At 41.0% G+C, this 14,875-nt stretch overlaps 2 protein-coding genes across 8 annotated transcripts; one reads left to right on the forward strand and one right to left on the reverse strand.

Annotated features, from left to right (window-relative positions):
* Positions 1 to 39: 39 nt before the first annotated feature.
* Positions 40 to 11,403, reverse strand: npepps (aminopeptidase puromycin sensitive). Of its 3 annotated transcripts, none has more exons than XM_057035855.1 (23): positions 11,027 to 11,401; positions 9,644 to 9,728; positions 9,443 to 9,520; positions 9,203 to 9,324; positions 6,385 to 6,492; positions 6,096 to 6,296; positions 5,880 to 5,976; positions 5,765 to 5,798; positions 5,241 to 5,355; positions 4,824 to 4,988; positions 4,654 to 4,758; positions 4,522 to 4,582; positions 4,348 to 4,457; positions 4,145 to 4,208; positions 3,901 to 4,040; positions 3,611 to 3,745; positions 3,297 to 3,534; positions 3,036 to 3,178; positions 2,874 to 2,930; positions 2,522 to 2,629; positions 2,225 to 2,380; positions 2,070 to 2,117; positions 40 to 1,914 (listed from the first exon to the last, which is right to left on the reverse strand). In XM_057035855.1, the coding sequence occupies exons 1-23, from the start codon at positions 11,315 to 11,317 to the stop codon at positions 1,768 to 1,770; spliced, it is 2,808 nt and encodes a 935-aa protein (XP_056891835.1). In that variant the 5' UTR covers positions 11,318 to 11,401; the 3' UTR covers positions 40 to 1,767. The 3 variants fall into 3 exon arrangements, with proteins under 3 accessions (XP_056891835.1, XP_056891836.1, XP_056891837.1); XM_057035856.1 differs by having other exon boundaries at positions 3,315 to 3,534; positions 11,027 to 11,400; XM_057035857.1 differs by lacking the exons at positions 40 to 1,914; positions 2,070 to 2,117 and having other exon boundaries at positions 2,305 to 2,430; positions 11,027 to 11,403.
* Positions 11,404 to 11,493: 90 nt separating this feature from the next.
* LOC130527470 (zinc finger protein OZF-like) lies at positions 11,494 to 14,658 on the forward strand. 5 transcript variants are annotated; one of them, XM_057036042.1, is made up of 3 exons: positions 11,494 to 12,108; positions 12,239 to 12,323; positions 13,319 to 14,658. In XM_057036042.1, the coding sequence occupies exons 2-3, from the start codon at positions 12,261 to 12,263 to the stop codon at positions 14,603 to 14,605; spliced, it is 1,350 nt and encodes a 449-aa protein (XP_056892022.1). In that variant the 5' UTR covers positions 11,494 to 12,108; positions 12,239 to 12,260; the 3' UTR covers positions 14,606 to 14,658. The 5 variants fall into 5 exon arrangements, with proteins under 5 accessions (XP_056892022.1, XP_056892024.1, XP_056892021.1 ...); XM_057036044.1 differs by having other exon boundaries at positions 11,494 to 12,072; positions 13,297 to 14,658; XM_057036041.1 differs by having other exon boundaries at positions 11,494 to 12,072.
* The last annotated feature ends 217 nt before the right edge of the window (positions 14,659 to 14,875 follow it).

Below are 14,875 nucleotides of genomic sequence, written 5' to 3' on the forward strand. Positions count from 1 at the left end.
ATGGAGACCAGTTTCCAGACAAAGCTGACTGATGGCATCTTGTGACTGATGCTGTATCATCATGGGTTAAGTTTATTGGACTGCATATTTATGTTTGCCTTGGCATTATTGTCGTCACAGATGTCCCGACACATTTTCAACACATCTCACACTTTGAACTAAATTCAGATTTGATAAAGGCAAAACGTTAAACATCTCTGCAAAGCACAAACACTGCCTGAAAGTTAAACAGATACTAGAAACAAGAAACTTAAAGACATCTCATGTTCTTTGTCTATAATCAAAGTCAATCAGCAATCATTTTATTCCCAATGTGTGATTCAGTTGCTACACACAAACTGTTCAGTTTCGTGATGCTTTAACATTTGTAATCCAGCATGATCATCTCCAAATGTGTGAGATAATACAAAATAAATTACAAATCTGTTTCCAGGCATGCACACCCACAACTCACTCATTAAGAATTAACTAATTTCACATTGTTTTCTTTTTTATCCTTTTTCACTTTAATAACACCAACTGCAATTTTGAACATAATAGTAATAAAAATAAAACAAAGATACAACAGCAAATGTTCCAGGCTGGGGAAAGAGTCAACGAGGTGGATTGGTTATGCTTCCAAAAAAAGAGAAACATCAAACTGTAAATATACTCGTTCAACAAGTCTGCATAACCGATCACATTGGATACACTTGATGTTGTGTGAAAGTCTCATAATCATCATCATCACCACCACTTCGGCGATAAACTGCAGACGACCAGTTTAAGGCTTCCGAGGTGATGTGTGGTAAAGTCAGAACGTCAACCTTACCAAGAGCTGTTTTCCTGATGAAAAAGGCCCCGAAAAAGTAGCGCTGTTTAAAATTTCCTCTTCTCTGGTTTCCGTATGATCTTATTTTAGTGCATCTGGTATGTTATAAGGGAGTTTAAATATGCGTATTAATCCAAACTACTGACTGGACAGAGCTCTGAGGTTTATGAGAAACTTTCTGTTTTTATTCTTTTAAAATGGAAATTGCCAAACCACCCCAAAATAATAATAACAAAAAAATTTGAAAAAAAGCTTGCATTATACAGTTTACAATAGTACCATGCTAGTGCTGCTCACCCCATCCTAACTGGTAACTAGCGAGTAGGTAATCAGTGCTGTTGTGAACTACAACACTACTGTTGTTAACCCTATTCCACTCATCAGCCTTTCAGCCAATCACAATGCCCCAATAGAGGAAGAGGAGACAGAAGATGGAGTGAAGACTAGCTGGGAGATCTAATTGAAATGCACAAAAAAGCAGCTGTGGGGGAAATTCCAAATGTATGAAAAATCATGCATTCCAAATGAGTGGCAGAGTGAAGAAGGTAGAGGAATTCAGTCTTCTCAGTGATGATGAGGAGAGGGATGAGGGAGTACGTACAGGGGAGGTGGTGAAGGGTGTGTTAGCAGGTTCAGCTATCATCACGTGTTTTCTCCGCCCAGCTGACCAGTGCCCGAACTGTCCACAGACCGAGGATAACAACTACATTCCTGGTCTGACTATAACGGTTTTTCTTCATCCAAAGAGTCTCTGTGTTTCCAACACTTCTTTAATTTCTCGGCTCTTCTTCTCTCCTACAGTAACTTTAGAGAAATTAAGCCTGCCGTAAGTGTGCTCTGGTCTCCCGTTCTGATCTGTATGGAGGAGGGTGGGGCAGCTATGATGCAGCTGAGAAGGCTGCACTGATTGGAGGGAGGGGATGGGGGCTGGATGAGGCAGCGGCTTGGGCAGCATCTCAAACAGGCGGCGCTTTACGCTGGAGTAGATAGTGGTGGATGTCGTCTGCGTCCCGCTTCAGCCAGGCGGCGTTGAGGAGAATGTTCTCACAGCACTGCTGCACTGTCCGCTCTGCTGACGGTGCTGGGTGACTCTCGAAGAAACTCTGCAAGGACAGAGACAAGAGGGTTGCATCCATATTGTTTAGTTTGGATTTAACTTTGTGGGATACACTTGCTCTGCGGAGCTCCTTCTGCCCCCTGGTGGGGAGAATGGTAGCACTTGGTATTTTCTGTCAAGAATAAAACCTTTAGTTCTTACCTTGACTTCTGCAGCCATTTTGTCAATAGCAAATCCATCCACACTGAGCTAAAAAAGCAATCAAAGTAATTAATGTATCAATGTGCCTCTAAGAGATGGAGAGAGATTATCTGTATGGAGATACAGTCAACGGGTTCATTAATTTACATGTTTACCTTGACTAGCCGTGATATGAGAAAGCCACCCTGGTAGCGGTTGTAAAGCTCTTCCCAGTTGTCCTTCACAAACTTCCATGCAGCTTTTCTGCCTTGTTTACTGCTTCCAGCAACTCCTCCAATGACCGATACTGTGTCCTGGGGGCGAACCTCATCCTGTTTTGGAAAACCAGAGCCTTTAGGGTCTTTTCTCAACATCTCGTGTTCTGGTGGGAAACTGATCATTAAAAACCCCAGACATAAAGGACTATGTATAGATTTCCTTAACGGGGCATTAATAAATGTGTTTATGCATACCGAGAGGGCAAAGGTGAGGACTTTCTGGATGAGGTCCGGGGCAGAAATGGCACCAAGGACTCGCTCAATACGGTTCTTCTCCTCCTGCATGTCAGCTTGTTTGTGGAGCTGTACGGCAGAGAAATGTAACTGAGTTTCCACTGAGTAGGGCAGTCGATGCGGCTAAAGAAGCTAACACCATGTGGGCTACAGACTGTGACAGAAACCAGAGAAAGACCTTCTGTAGCACACTAAAAGGAATTCTCTTATTTATGAAAATACAGCTTTTCTTAAAAGGCAGACAACTTGCTTTTTGTCAAGTATTTAAATTATGTTGATAATGAAAGAAGGAACACACCGACTGCAATCTTACCTTCAGCATTGTCTCCAGGGTGGAACTGTCTCCATGTTTAAGCATAGTTAAATACACCTAAAAGAACACAAACAGGAGCCTCGGTACTCTGTTCTTCAGATGTCTGTTGACAGTTCAGAGCTCTGAAAATGTAATCCTCAGGCGGTGTTTTGTGTCTCTTACTGGGCTTCTAAGATCTGCAGGAAGGACTTGTTTGCCCTCCACATGGTCCTTGAATCTTTTTCTGGCCTCCTCCACAGTGGGCTTGTGCCCTGCCTTCCCCAGCTTTCCCAGTACCAGACCTCTTAACAGGGCATCCAGGTGACCTACAAAACAAATTCATGAGGCATGTATAACTAATCTAATCATCTAAAGCAGTGAGTTTCAGGACATTTGGGTTTATCAGAAATCTGATGTACAGTCACAGGATGAAATAACACCAACCTGACCCTCCTCTCTCACCTTCCCCCGGTTTGCTGTCCCAGCCGAGCTTCATGCCTATGGGAGTAAACAGGTCCCGGATAAACTCCTGGATCTCTTCATGGAAGTCGGTATGAGAGAGCAGCGAGGACAACACCCCCAGGTTACAACTGAGGTCACTCCACACCGTGTAGTTGGGTTCATTGACAAATGCCTCCATTAGTTTCAGCACCTCCACTGTGCTGATCATCCCTGCACGAGACTAAAGACAGGATAACGTTCAGAAATGTATTTTTTAGAATTATTTTGTAGATCCTTCAGTAGAGTGAAAATGTCACCAGGGAGAAGAGGTCATTCTGGAGACCGAGTCGGTCCACAGGCTGCAGGCTGAGGTCTCGGACGCCAGGCAACAGACTCTGGAGCATGGACGAGCTGTACTGAATACGATAGAAGCCCACGGTTCCAGGGTTAATCTATAAACACACATAACTGGGTCAGAGTCGTGAAGCAAAATAATGCAGTCGTGTTTATGATGCCCTCACAATGCTCACAGTAATGGTACATCAATAATCTTACTACATTTGCAACAATTAATTACTCGGGGGCCATGAAGGTGGGACCAACTCACCTTCACCCACTGCTCAGGGCTGACACTATTCAAAGTGATGGTCATCTCCGGTCTGTCCAGCAGAACCTTCAGCTTTGTGCATGTTGGATCATCACTGGTACAAATGCTAATGGGAACCATCCAGCTGGGGCAGTCCTCTCCTGCCACACACAAGCAGGTGAACAATGAGAAGCTACCACAGCTTCTAGATTTTTTCATTTACTGACTTGTTTCAGAGATTAAAGAAACACACACACACGCATACCATTGTGTGGTCCACTGGCACAGAACTTCTTCTGCGATATCTTGAGGATGCGATTGTCCCCTTGCTAAAAATAAGATCAGCATCAGTCTGTTCCAGTAAACTCTGAAGTGGATTCAAAAAATCTTTTGACCGAATCAGCTGGTGATCAGATTAAATACCAACCACGGCTAAAAGCAAATTTCATTCTTGGGACTGAATCTTACCTGTTCTTGGTCCACTACAATTATGGGGAATCCCATCTGCTTTGTCCAAGAACCCATCACTGCTGCGATGGGTTTTCCACTGGCCTCTTCCAGACAGTCCCAGAGGTCCTCTGCAGAAAACAACCCGAGGTTGGGATGAAAGTTATACAAACCACATTTTCTGCATGTTCTCACCTGTTGAAGCATTTTTATGCTGGAACTTTAGAAGATATGCATTCATTCCTTTCCTGAAGTCCTGCAAAGACAAACAAAGAGGTAAAATGGGATGAAAAATACAATCAAACAATTAAAAGGGAGGACACCAACCTCATCTCCTATGTAGTTGTGCAACATGCGGATCACAGATGCTCCTTTGCTGTACGAGATGGCGTCAAAGATTTCATCAACCTCTGATGGATGGCCCACATTCACCTGGAACACACAACAGAATGAGATTCCATGTAGGAAAGTGCCATGAATGAAAGTCTGTATCTAACCTCTATGGGATGGCTGCTGTCCAAAGCGTCCAGGTCCAGAGCACGGGTATAGTCAGCCGACACAAACTGGGTCCAGATGTCGTATTCTGGGAAGCAGTGGTCCACACAAAGGTACTCGATCCATGATGCAAATCCTTCATTAAGCCACAGATGGGTCCACCATTCCTGTTTACACAGATAAAATGTGTATTTCAGTATCTCTATTCAAAATGAATAAAGACAAGGGACCAATTTAAAAAGAAATTTAGTGAATTGAGTAATAAGAAACCATCCACTCGATCATATAAATCCTATCCATATTGTTTCTACCAATTCAGCATTATAATTTTATAGTTTTCTTTCACACACATTATTAATCTCACATTAAACAAAAATGTCCATATTATCAAACTGGCATTCAAATTATTAACAGGTTACCATAGTGACTAAGTTTCCAAACCACTGGTGGGCGAGTTCGTGTCCCACCACCAGTGCCACCCACTGCCTAGAAGACGAGCAGGAGTTCTTTGGGTCGATTAGCAGTGCCGTCTCTCTGTGAACAAAAGGTAAATTTGACCTACAGTTTAGACTGAAAACAGATGTTCTTCAACTTACTTTTGATGTATAATGTCAATGTTCATCAATGTGATAGTGCTGTAATAAGCTAAAATCCAAACTTTGAACCTGCTTGGAAATCCTAAAAACTAAAATTCATACAGAGGCCAGAAATCCTCCAACCAAAAACTCATACGTAGCCAGTGATCGGACGTTTATTTATGTTCTGTAATTCCAATACGACACACCGAAGACTAGTGGTCATTCCAGTTTATGTCTTGGTTGCTAAGTTGCTGTGATGTAAGTCTGTGATGTTGCACGTTAACCAGAAAAGGCCCAATACTGGGGAGATGAAAAAGTGTGATCGCCACCTATAGTAGCGATATAATTTCAACCGGAAAGCCTACCTGTATGTAACAAGGCCCCAGTTTTCCATGGCACCTGAATGGGAGTAAAATGTTATTCTTAACATTTACAGAAACAGCATCTCAAACAGTGCAATCAAAGCTAAGCATGACTCACCAGCAGCAAAATCAGCAATCGCTATGAGATCAATCTTAGGCAAAGGATAGGGAACACTGAAGTATTCTTTGTAGAATGGTAATGTCTTAGTTGCAACCTTACAAAATGAAAACAGAAAAATAAAAGATACCATCACTAAGGCTCAAACAATTTTAGGTACTGAGACATCAAGCTGTCAATCATGTTCAGGAATCCTCAGGTTAATGATGTTCTTACCTCCAGGGCAAATTTCCCTTGTTCAGCCTTTCCAACAGGCGTGTACACACGTACTGTTACACCATCTGAAGACTGGCTCTCCACAAAGTCATATTCACCAATGACAAAAGCTACGAGGTATGTGGACATGATGGGTGTGGTGGCAAACTTCACTTCCAACAGGTTTTCATCATCTGGATACGGTTTTCGTTCGATGACATTCTGGAAGAGACGGTTAAATGGCATCTGTTCTAAATATGTTAAAGGCAACATAAGCAGGAGGTGACAGAGAGGAGAAGGTGATACGTACCATATTTGACAAGGCTACTCTCTCCTTGGGAACTATAAGGGTGATATCAAAGGTGGCTTTAATAGCTGGTTCATCCCAGCAGGGGAAAGCTCTGCGGGCATCCGTGGCCTGGTGTGTGGGTGGGTCAGACAGACACTAGTTAGTTCCTGGGTTCCACATCTTACATTGTCACATTTAAAAACTTCAATGTTCATACTGGCTCCATTTAAAAATACAGTCGTGACTATCTTTAGTAAAAAACAATATAAGTGTTGTAATAATATAAGCGGTTAGAAAAAACACTGTTCGGGATTGGCTGATGCTCACTAAAGCTTATCTTCTTGTGATTATGTCATCAGAAATGCATTTAAGTGGTTGTAATTAACAACTGCAGTCAACAAAACCTTTGGACTGGGCTGCAAGGAAACAATGCAATCCTGCAAAAGGTCCAGGAATTACATAAGATTAAATGTTTACCTGGAAATGTGACACACAGAGAAACACGTCCAGATTTTTTTAGATTTTCTTTCAATTATTAGAAAAATACAATTCCAGGCAGCTAAAATAGTCAAGTTTGGGTTAGAGCTATATATATATATATATATATATAAAATGCATATGTGCATGCACCAGTGTTTAAAGCTTATTACTGTCGCTACTTTGTGCACATGTCATTTACTCATGATTGTTTGAAGTTGAAGTTATATCATCATGTTGTCAAAACACGGCTGACCTGCTGAATCTGCCGCAGGAACTATGGAATTTAGTGAAGAAAATGGCTGACACAGGCGGGAAGGGGGGGAAGGTGTTCGTGTGTGCAAAGTGCATTACTTTAAGGACACAGGAAAAGATATAAGGGAGAATTTGTTGTGCTGGGTATTAATGTTAAGCAGGAGGTTTAAAACCTCTCTTACTTTCCTCTCGCTAGAAACCAAAAGTAAATTAGAGATCAACACTCTCATAAATATTCATCCAACAGTTATTCATGCTGGCAGTGTAGTCTACCATTAACTTTGTCAGAGGCCTTTCTAGTTTATGTCAAAGTCCACTCAATATTTTATCTGCAGACAGTGGAATAAACCAGAATGGATATTAGATAAATCCAAGATCTGATCATACCAAAAGTTAAATACCGTCAATGCAAGCCTGACTTTGGAAAAGGGATTAATCTTTCAGTCTATAAATGTCCTGCAGGTTTTAATCAGCAAAAAAACAACATTGTATGACGTGTTTTAATCAATCTAATTACTTTTATCTAGGTTATTTATGGTCAAAGCAGCCTCTCCCTAGTTTTGAACAATGAAGGCTTAATGACTGTGTTGAGCTACTTCAAAACACATGGCAAAAATCTCTGTTGGACAACCGGTCTTCTACTTTCTGAGACATAAGCCTGACATAAAGCAAATATTTAAAACAAGCGTGACTTCTTTTGAAAACTGTGGATTGAGTATTTAATTTGGGAGGGATTTTTTGCATTTGTAGAAACTACACATGCATACGTGTCTGTTATTCAGACCAAGGCCAGAATAACAGATGAATAGTAGCCGAGCTGCAGCTGAGAGAAGTGATGTCTTTTTATGCAACAATGCAACAAGCGACCCGGTGAAGAGGAGCTTTGTTGTGACCACTTAGTTAATGTGCTTTACAAATGTTATAGCATGCATATATGTTGGGAAGGGGGGGGGGCACTGTAACGAGGGGCAGATGGCCCAGTCCTTATTCAGTCTAACATCTTTTCACCACAAAATGAATACCGTAGTTTCACGACTATAAGGCGCACCTAAAACACTGAGATTTTCTCAAAAATCGACGGTGCGCCTTATAATATGGTGCGCCTTGTGTGTGGACTGAGTTCCAAAATCTGCTGTGCGCCTTTGGTGGGTGCACTACGGTAAACGCTCCGCCCATCGATTAGCGGCACACCTACGCGTACAGATCCCCTAAAATTGCGCCGGTCAAGCGAGACGCGTATGAATGAGGCTTACTTTAAACTGCAGGCCATCGAATATGCGGCTGAAAATGGCAATCGAGCAATCTTAGTGTTTTCGCTTTATGAGGAGGCGGCATCTCTCCATACGCGCGAGGACAACTGTTGCAGCAGCGGCTGCCCGCGGATTACCAGGAGAGGGTGGCCATCTTCCGCACCTACTGCCTCGACAAGATAACCGCGCCCAGCCACATCACCAACATGAATGAGATCCCTCTGACTTTTAACATCCCTTTGACCCACAAAGTGGAGAAAAAGGGACCGGCACGGTGGCGATACGCACAACGGGACACGAGAAGTCGTCGTTCACCGTGGTTCTTGGCTGCCACAGAAACGGATAGAGCGCTGGATGACGGAAGGTGAACACTCCTTCACAAAGACTATGAGGCAGCGGCGGGCAGGTTATTACCGATTCAGATGATTAAGAAGAGGAATTTGGGATGTTGGACATTGAAATAGTGCAGCTGTTTAATTCAGATACAGAAGATGAAAACTTTGATGGTTTTGTGGCGGAAGAATGAATATTTTGTTCAATAAATGTGTCGAAACTCACTGTTTTACTTCCGTTGTCATTTTTTACTGTATGTTTCAGCATGCGCCTAATAATACGGTGCACCTTATGTATGTTTTAAATACAGAAATAGCACCCATAACTGAGACTGCTCCTTTTAATACAGCGCGCCTTATGGTCGTGAAAATACGGTAGAGAAACGGTCAGCTATTCAGGACAATTTAAAACCACCGAGATTCAAAATATCTGCAAAATGTTTTTGTTGCAACATAAAATGAGTAGTAGGTTAACATGAGCTAAACATTCCCAAAAGACAAACATCCCACTCCCCGTCACTTTACCTCAAACTGTGTGACAGCAGCGTAGCGGATCTCTCCAGCAGAAGTTGTATATTTACTTCTATAGAATCCTTTCATCTTGTCATTAAGCTCTCCAACAAAGTCTATCTTCAGTGTTCCAGAGCCTGTGCAGCACACGTACAGAGAACAGTTACACAGTAATGTTCATTCAACTGTGATCAGAGCAACAGTGAGAGACGACTGTATGAAAAGCAAGGACGTCGGAGAGCAGAGCTGCCTGACCTTTCTGCAGGGTGCTTGGAAACGACAGGGTGACTTTCTCATCCTCATTCTGATAGTTGAAACCTGTAGCATTTATTTCTGGGGAAAATAGATTACATTATCTTTACGGAGTATGGCACATGGGAATTTTAGAACCTAAATTAATGGATTTTCAGTGACTGTAATCCAGGGGGAATTGCAATAAAAAGTCTTACTACCCACCTTCTCCTCCTTGAGGTACAAAAGAGGCTGTGATGATGTCTATGTCAGCACAGTTCATCACTATCTGATTTGTGGCTTGTGTAACCTGTAAATATTGGCATGAAACAAAATAATTTACACTTGGGTAACATTTTACTGGCCATATTTTCAAATAAAAAAGTGAACTTCTTGCAAGAAGCATTATCACTTGACAATGACTAAATGTAAAGATTGCTGTGTTTTCGTAAGAAAATGTTGAATGTAATGATCTGGCAGAATTATGATTAATCTACACAAATTGAAGAGCAAAACAGGTAATTAACCAGTCCTATTGGAAAAAAATAAATTGTTGTTTGTTGCACTGCTTGTTGTTTAGGGCATTCAATAGGTTACACAGCAGCAGAGTATAATTATTAAACATGATAGAAAATCCACATTAACCCATTTCCTTCTAAACCACTGTACTCAACACTGACTTCATACCGTCACGTCTTTGAACTCTTTAGTAAAAACATGGCACAATTAGCAATATTGTTATGCCCATTCCCATGTTTGTGTAGAGTTGCTGTCAAATTGCCTCGACACTTTTGCATGTTTACTCTTGTAACTAAATTGACGTCTGCTGGAAACCAGGTTAAAACTATTGCTCAACTAGAGGGGAAAAAAATCATACACAGCGCAAGTTTAAATCAAGTATTCTCACAACCAACAACCTATATTGGGTCAACATATAAATAAAGTAAGTTCGTTTTGAAAAAGGAATTTCTTATAAAGCACTTTATAACCGTTTATGAATATGTTATTCACAAAATTAGCTTTATCATTCAATGGTTTAAAAGTTGCATATCTGTAAAATGTTGACAAGCGCAGTGAGGGTGGGAGGAGGCTTTGAGACAGCCGTGATTTAGCAAACATTGTGGTTAGCCCACCTTCTTTAACAATTTCAAACCAGCTTCTGATTGAAATCTTGATTGTTTTTCATTAACATAAGCCAGCAGTGTTACACTTCGATAATGCACTCTAAACATCGACCGGGGTACCAAATAACGTTAGCTGGTCTGCGGCTAAGCTAAATGAGAGTGCAAGTCTGATGTGTCCAGTGGACATTATCGCTAGTTAGCTTAGATTAGCTTATGGCTCATTACTGAAGTCAGGAAGCATTATTTCGTAATTTATTTATTTACAGCCTGGGGCCAGTATAGAAATTGCAGTAAAAAGCAAATGTCAGTTATTGTGTACATTAGCTAACATCTTCCAATGCCATCACACAGGAAACAAGTGCTTGGCTAGTAGCTAACAGGTTACGAATCGGTTAGCCACTGGTAACGAGCTGGTTACATAACGGGATCCCACCGTGCAGACAATTTCATCCATGTACATAGACATACATTCCGGTACACGCACCTCCACCAGTGCCTCCAGTTTTCCTTCGAAGGTGAAGTCGATCAGGTCGGGCTTCAGACATAAGCCATAGTTGACGGGGTAAACGTCAGTTGGCAACCGTACGAAGGGCCTTCTTTCGGGCATGGTTCCTCTGTTACGGACCGCAGTGCTCACTAGGAAGCAGCTGTGTGCAACTCTGAATTTAATAAGTAGAGAGCTGATGAAAACTGGCTTCGACAGTGAAGATGGAGAGCTTTTAGTGAATCTGTTTACGAATGACAGCGTAACTCTGCGGCCCAGCAGCAGCAACATGAACTGAGAGCCTCAGCACCGCCAGCGACCGATCACTGCTCTCCACCGCCGAGCGTAAACCGCTCGTGACGTCACCCGTCGGTTTCTCAATTGCCGCCGAGAAACTCCGGAAGTGGTCGCTGCTCGTTCTTCTTCTTCTTTTTCCACCACGGATTCACGGAAGTATCATCGCCGCCCAGTGTTGAGCAAGTTATGGGCCAATACGTGCGTATTTCAATCTGAAATCTCAAAGGACTGTCTACTTCTCTTATACGGCCTCTGCCATCGCTCCCTGTCAACTACACCCGTTTTCTTTCACTGACCATCCTAATTTCCCTTTTCTCAAAGATCAGAATTCACCTCTTTGTTTTTTTTGTCACTCATGACAATTTTCTGATGCAACACATCGCGCTTGCCCCTTCTTGTTTCATACATTAATCTAAACTAATTGGATCGTAGGGGAGCCGTAATTAATTTTCGTATTGTTCAACTTTTTTTCTGTTTTACGGTAATCATGAGTGTGAATAGTTGTGCTGAGATTATTTGATCGCATCAATGGAACCTTTCTTTGTGATGCGGGGGGTGTCGCCATCACGATGATGATGAAGAAAAAAAAGACCCAGAAGAAGAAAGAATTAGCATTAGCACTAAAACATTAGCACTGGTTTCTGCTTTTTATAGTAGAGAACATTAATTTGTAAAACAGTTAACCTAGAGCTGATCGAAGACTAAGTGGCAACAAATGACCTGCTGTTAAAACACGTCTACCCTTTCTGGTAATCTGACTTTTTAAAGCTGATTTGGAGTTACATGTAAGCTAATTAAGATTGATGTAACCTTTTATACCTCGCCATTTTTGTCAAATAAAGACATTTTATATCAGTGTCAAAAGCAACAGTAAATAAATCGCACTTTCTGAAGCATTGTTCTGTCGTCGTTTAGAGACGCTAATGTGTGTGGTGTTATGCCAATAACATCTTGTCCACACCGGCTGCTGGTGGAGGATCTGTGCCCCTTCATCTACTGTGTAAGATCTGTTCTTTCTATAATGTCAAGTGCATTGCTACTTTTACACCCACACATTTGTCTATACAGTTCTGCCTTGATACAGCAGAGTAAAGATTTTGAATATAAGAAATATGACAATATTTGTGACCCATTGTTGCCCATTCCAAATAGACTGGAAGGTTGGCAGGTTGCATACCGCAAAATCTCTAGTGGTCAAATGAACAGTTTGGTACATTTAAAAAAAAGAAATGGGTCACTGGTGGTATCCTCATCAACAGACGTCCTGGTAGACCAAAGATGACATTATAACTGGATTATGGCAAAATTCTTCAATTGTGAAGAAAATTATACCTAACCCCCAAGATCGAAAGCAATTCAGAGAGTTCCCAACCTGCCCATACCTTTGGTAATATCCACAAACATCATGGGACATCATTAAATTCTTACATCATAAATGTAATAATCAAAACTACAACCTTCTTTGTTCTGGTTATCCAGACATGTGAAATCAAGATAGTGGTAAATAGCAGGATGGAGAAAAAAAATATGGAGAAAAAAATAAATGTTTTGTGACCCACTATATGAAGGTAATGTTGTGACATGACATTGAGTGTCATAAAAATTACTTATAATGTGGGGCAGGTCACCGTGGTTACGTACGTTGAACTTATAAAGCTGGTAATTAGTTTAAGACCCACAAACAACAGAAGTTGGCTTTGATTTGACAGCATCTCAAGACAGGCTTGTATGAACTACTCATATTCAGACAGGCTTCTCTGAACTACTCATATTCAGCTAAGACTTATCCAGGCAAAAGTAGTGTGCAAATTCACATGTGTCCATGTAAAACTTTTAAAACATATTTTCTTCTGGCAGTAATAAGATCTAAAATTTAAAGACATTAATTTCTCCCATTTAATAACTCTTACCTGCGCAAACTAATGAGTAGTATTTTTTAAATATAAGAATATGTCATTTATATTCAGGTCTAGTCTATTCTTTTCTTGTCCCTAGAACTCCCAGCGCAAAATGTCTGTAACCACAGAAAGGAACTGCAGCCAAGATCAAGATGATCCAGAACCTCCACAAATAAAGGAAGAACTGGAAGATCTCTGCATTAATCAGGAGGGAGGCCAGATTGATCTCAAAGAGGAGACTGATGGCATTATCTTGACTCCTATTAATGAAGGAAATGACGAGAGTGATAACATTATTACATATATTATAGGCTCTGACGTATCGGGATCGAACAATGACCCGCAGCAGCTCTGGAACAACTCACACCTAAATGAGAAACCAGTTTCAGGTTTGTTTAAAAATGCACACCATCATTCAAGCATAAACTCTTATTGTAAAACAGACATGGGTAAAAAGATTTTTAAATGTAGAACATGTGGGAAAGATTTTCAGTACATGTCAAAACTGCAGAGACATTTGAAAGTCCACATAAGGAAGCCATTTATTTGTGTGACATGTGGGAAAGCTTTTAAAAATGGCAATGAACTATCACAGCACACAGCAATACACACCAATGAGAAGCCATATATGTGCACAACGTGTGGAAAAGCTTTTAAACAAACATGCCAACTGTCTGTACACATGAAGGTCCACTCGGATGAGAAGCCATATGTATGTAATACATGTGGCAAAGATTTCAGAGACAAAGCAAGTTTGTCAAGCCACATGAGAGTCCACACAGGCGAGAAGCCCTGTATCTGCACAACATGTGGGAAAGCTTTTAAAAGAAGAAATGACTTGTCACGGCACATGAGAATCCACGTAGGTGTGAAACCATTTGTTTGCAACATATGTGGTAAAGGCTTTATAGAAAAAACTAACTTGTCAAGCCATTTGAGAATCCATACTGGTGAGAAGCCCTACATCTGTAAAACATGTGGGAAAGCATTTAGATTAAAAAAATATTTTTCAAACCACACCCGGATCCACACAGGTGAGAAGCCATACAATTGTAAAACATGTGGGAAAGCCTTCAGACAGAGTAGTAAATTGGCAGACCACATAAAGATTCACACAGGTGAGAAGCCGTACATTTGCAAAACCTGTGGAAAAGCTTTCATACAAAAAACAAGTTTGTCAGTCCACCTGAAAGTTCACACAGGCAATAAGCCCCACATTTGCAAGATATGTGGGAAAGCTTTAAGTTCAAAATGGAATCTATCATACCACGCGAGGGTCCACACAGGTGAGAAACCATATATTTGCAAAGTATGTGGAAAAGGTTTAAGCTGTAATTCAAATTTATCCCAACACATGAGACTTCATGCAAGTGAGAAGTCATAAATGTAAATAATTGTCCTATTTAGCTGGAATAAAGTATTTATTCTTTCTATCAACTGGTTTTATGTTTACCTTCACTGCCAAGTATAATGGAATTACTGAAAAATAAGATTCTAATGCAAAAAAGGCAATATTTATTTTATTAACGTTAGGGCGTTGTATTATTGTGTAGCTAAACAATACAATCAAGAGGTTGACTGTAATCTTCTGCTTCTTTTATGAGAGTACGGAGAAGACGGATCGGAAATAAATCGACGTTCAGTAGTCGGTGTG

Source organism: Takifugu flavidus, chromosome 6 (genome assembly GCF_003711565.1).
Source record: "Takifugu flavidus isolate HTHZ2018 chromosome 6, ASM371156v2, whole genome shotgun sequence".
NCBI lineage: Eukaryota > Metazoa > Chordata > Actinopteri > Tetraodontiformes > Tetraodontidae > Takifugu > Takifugu flavidus.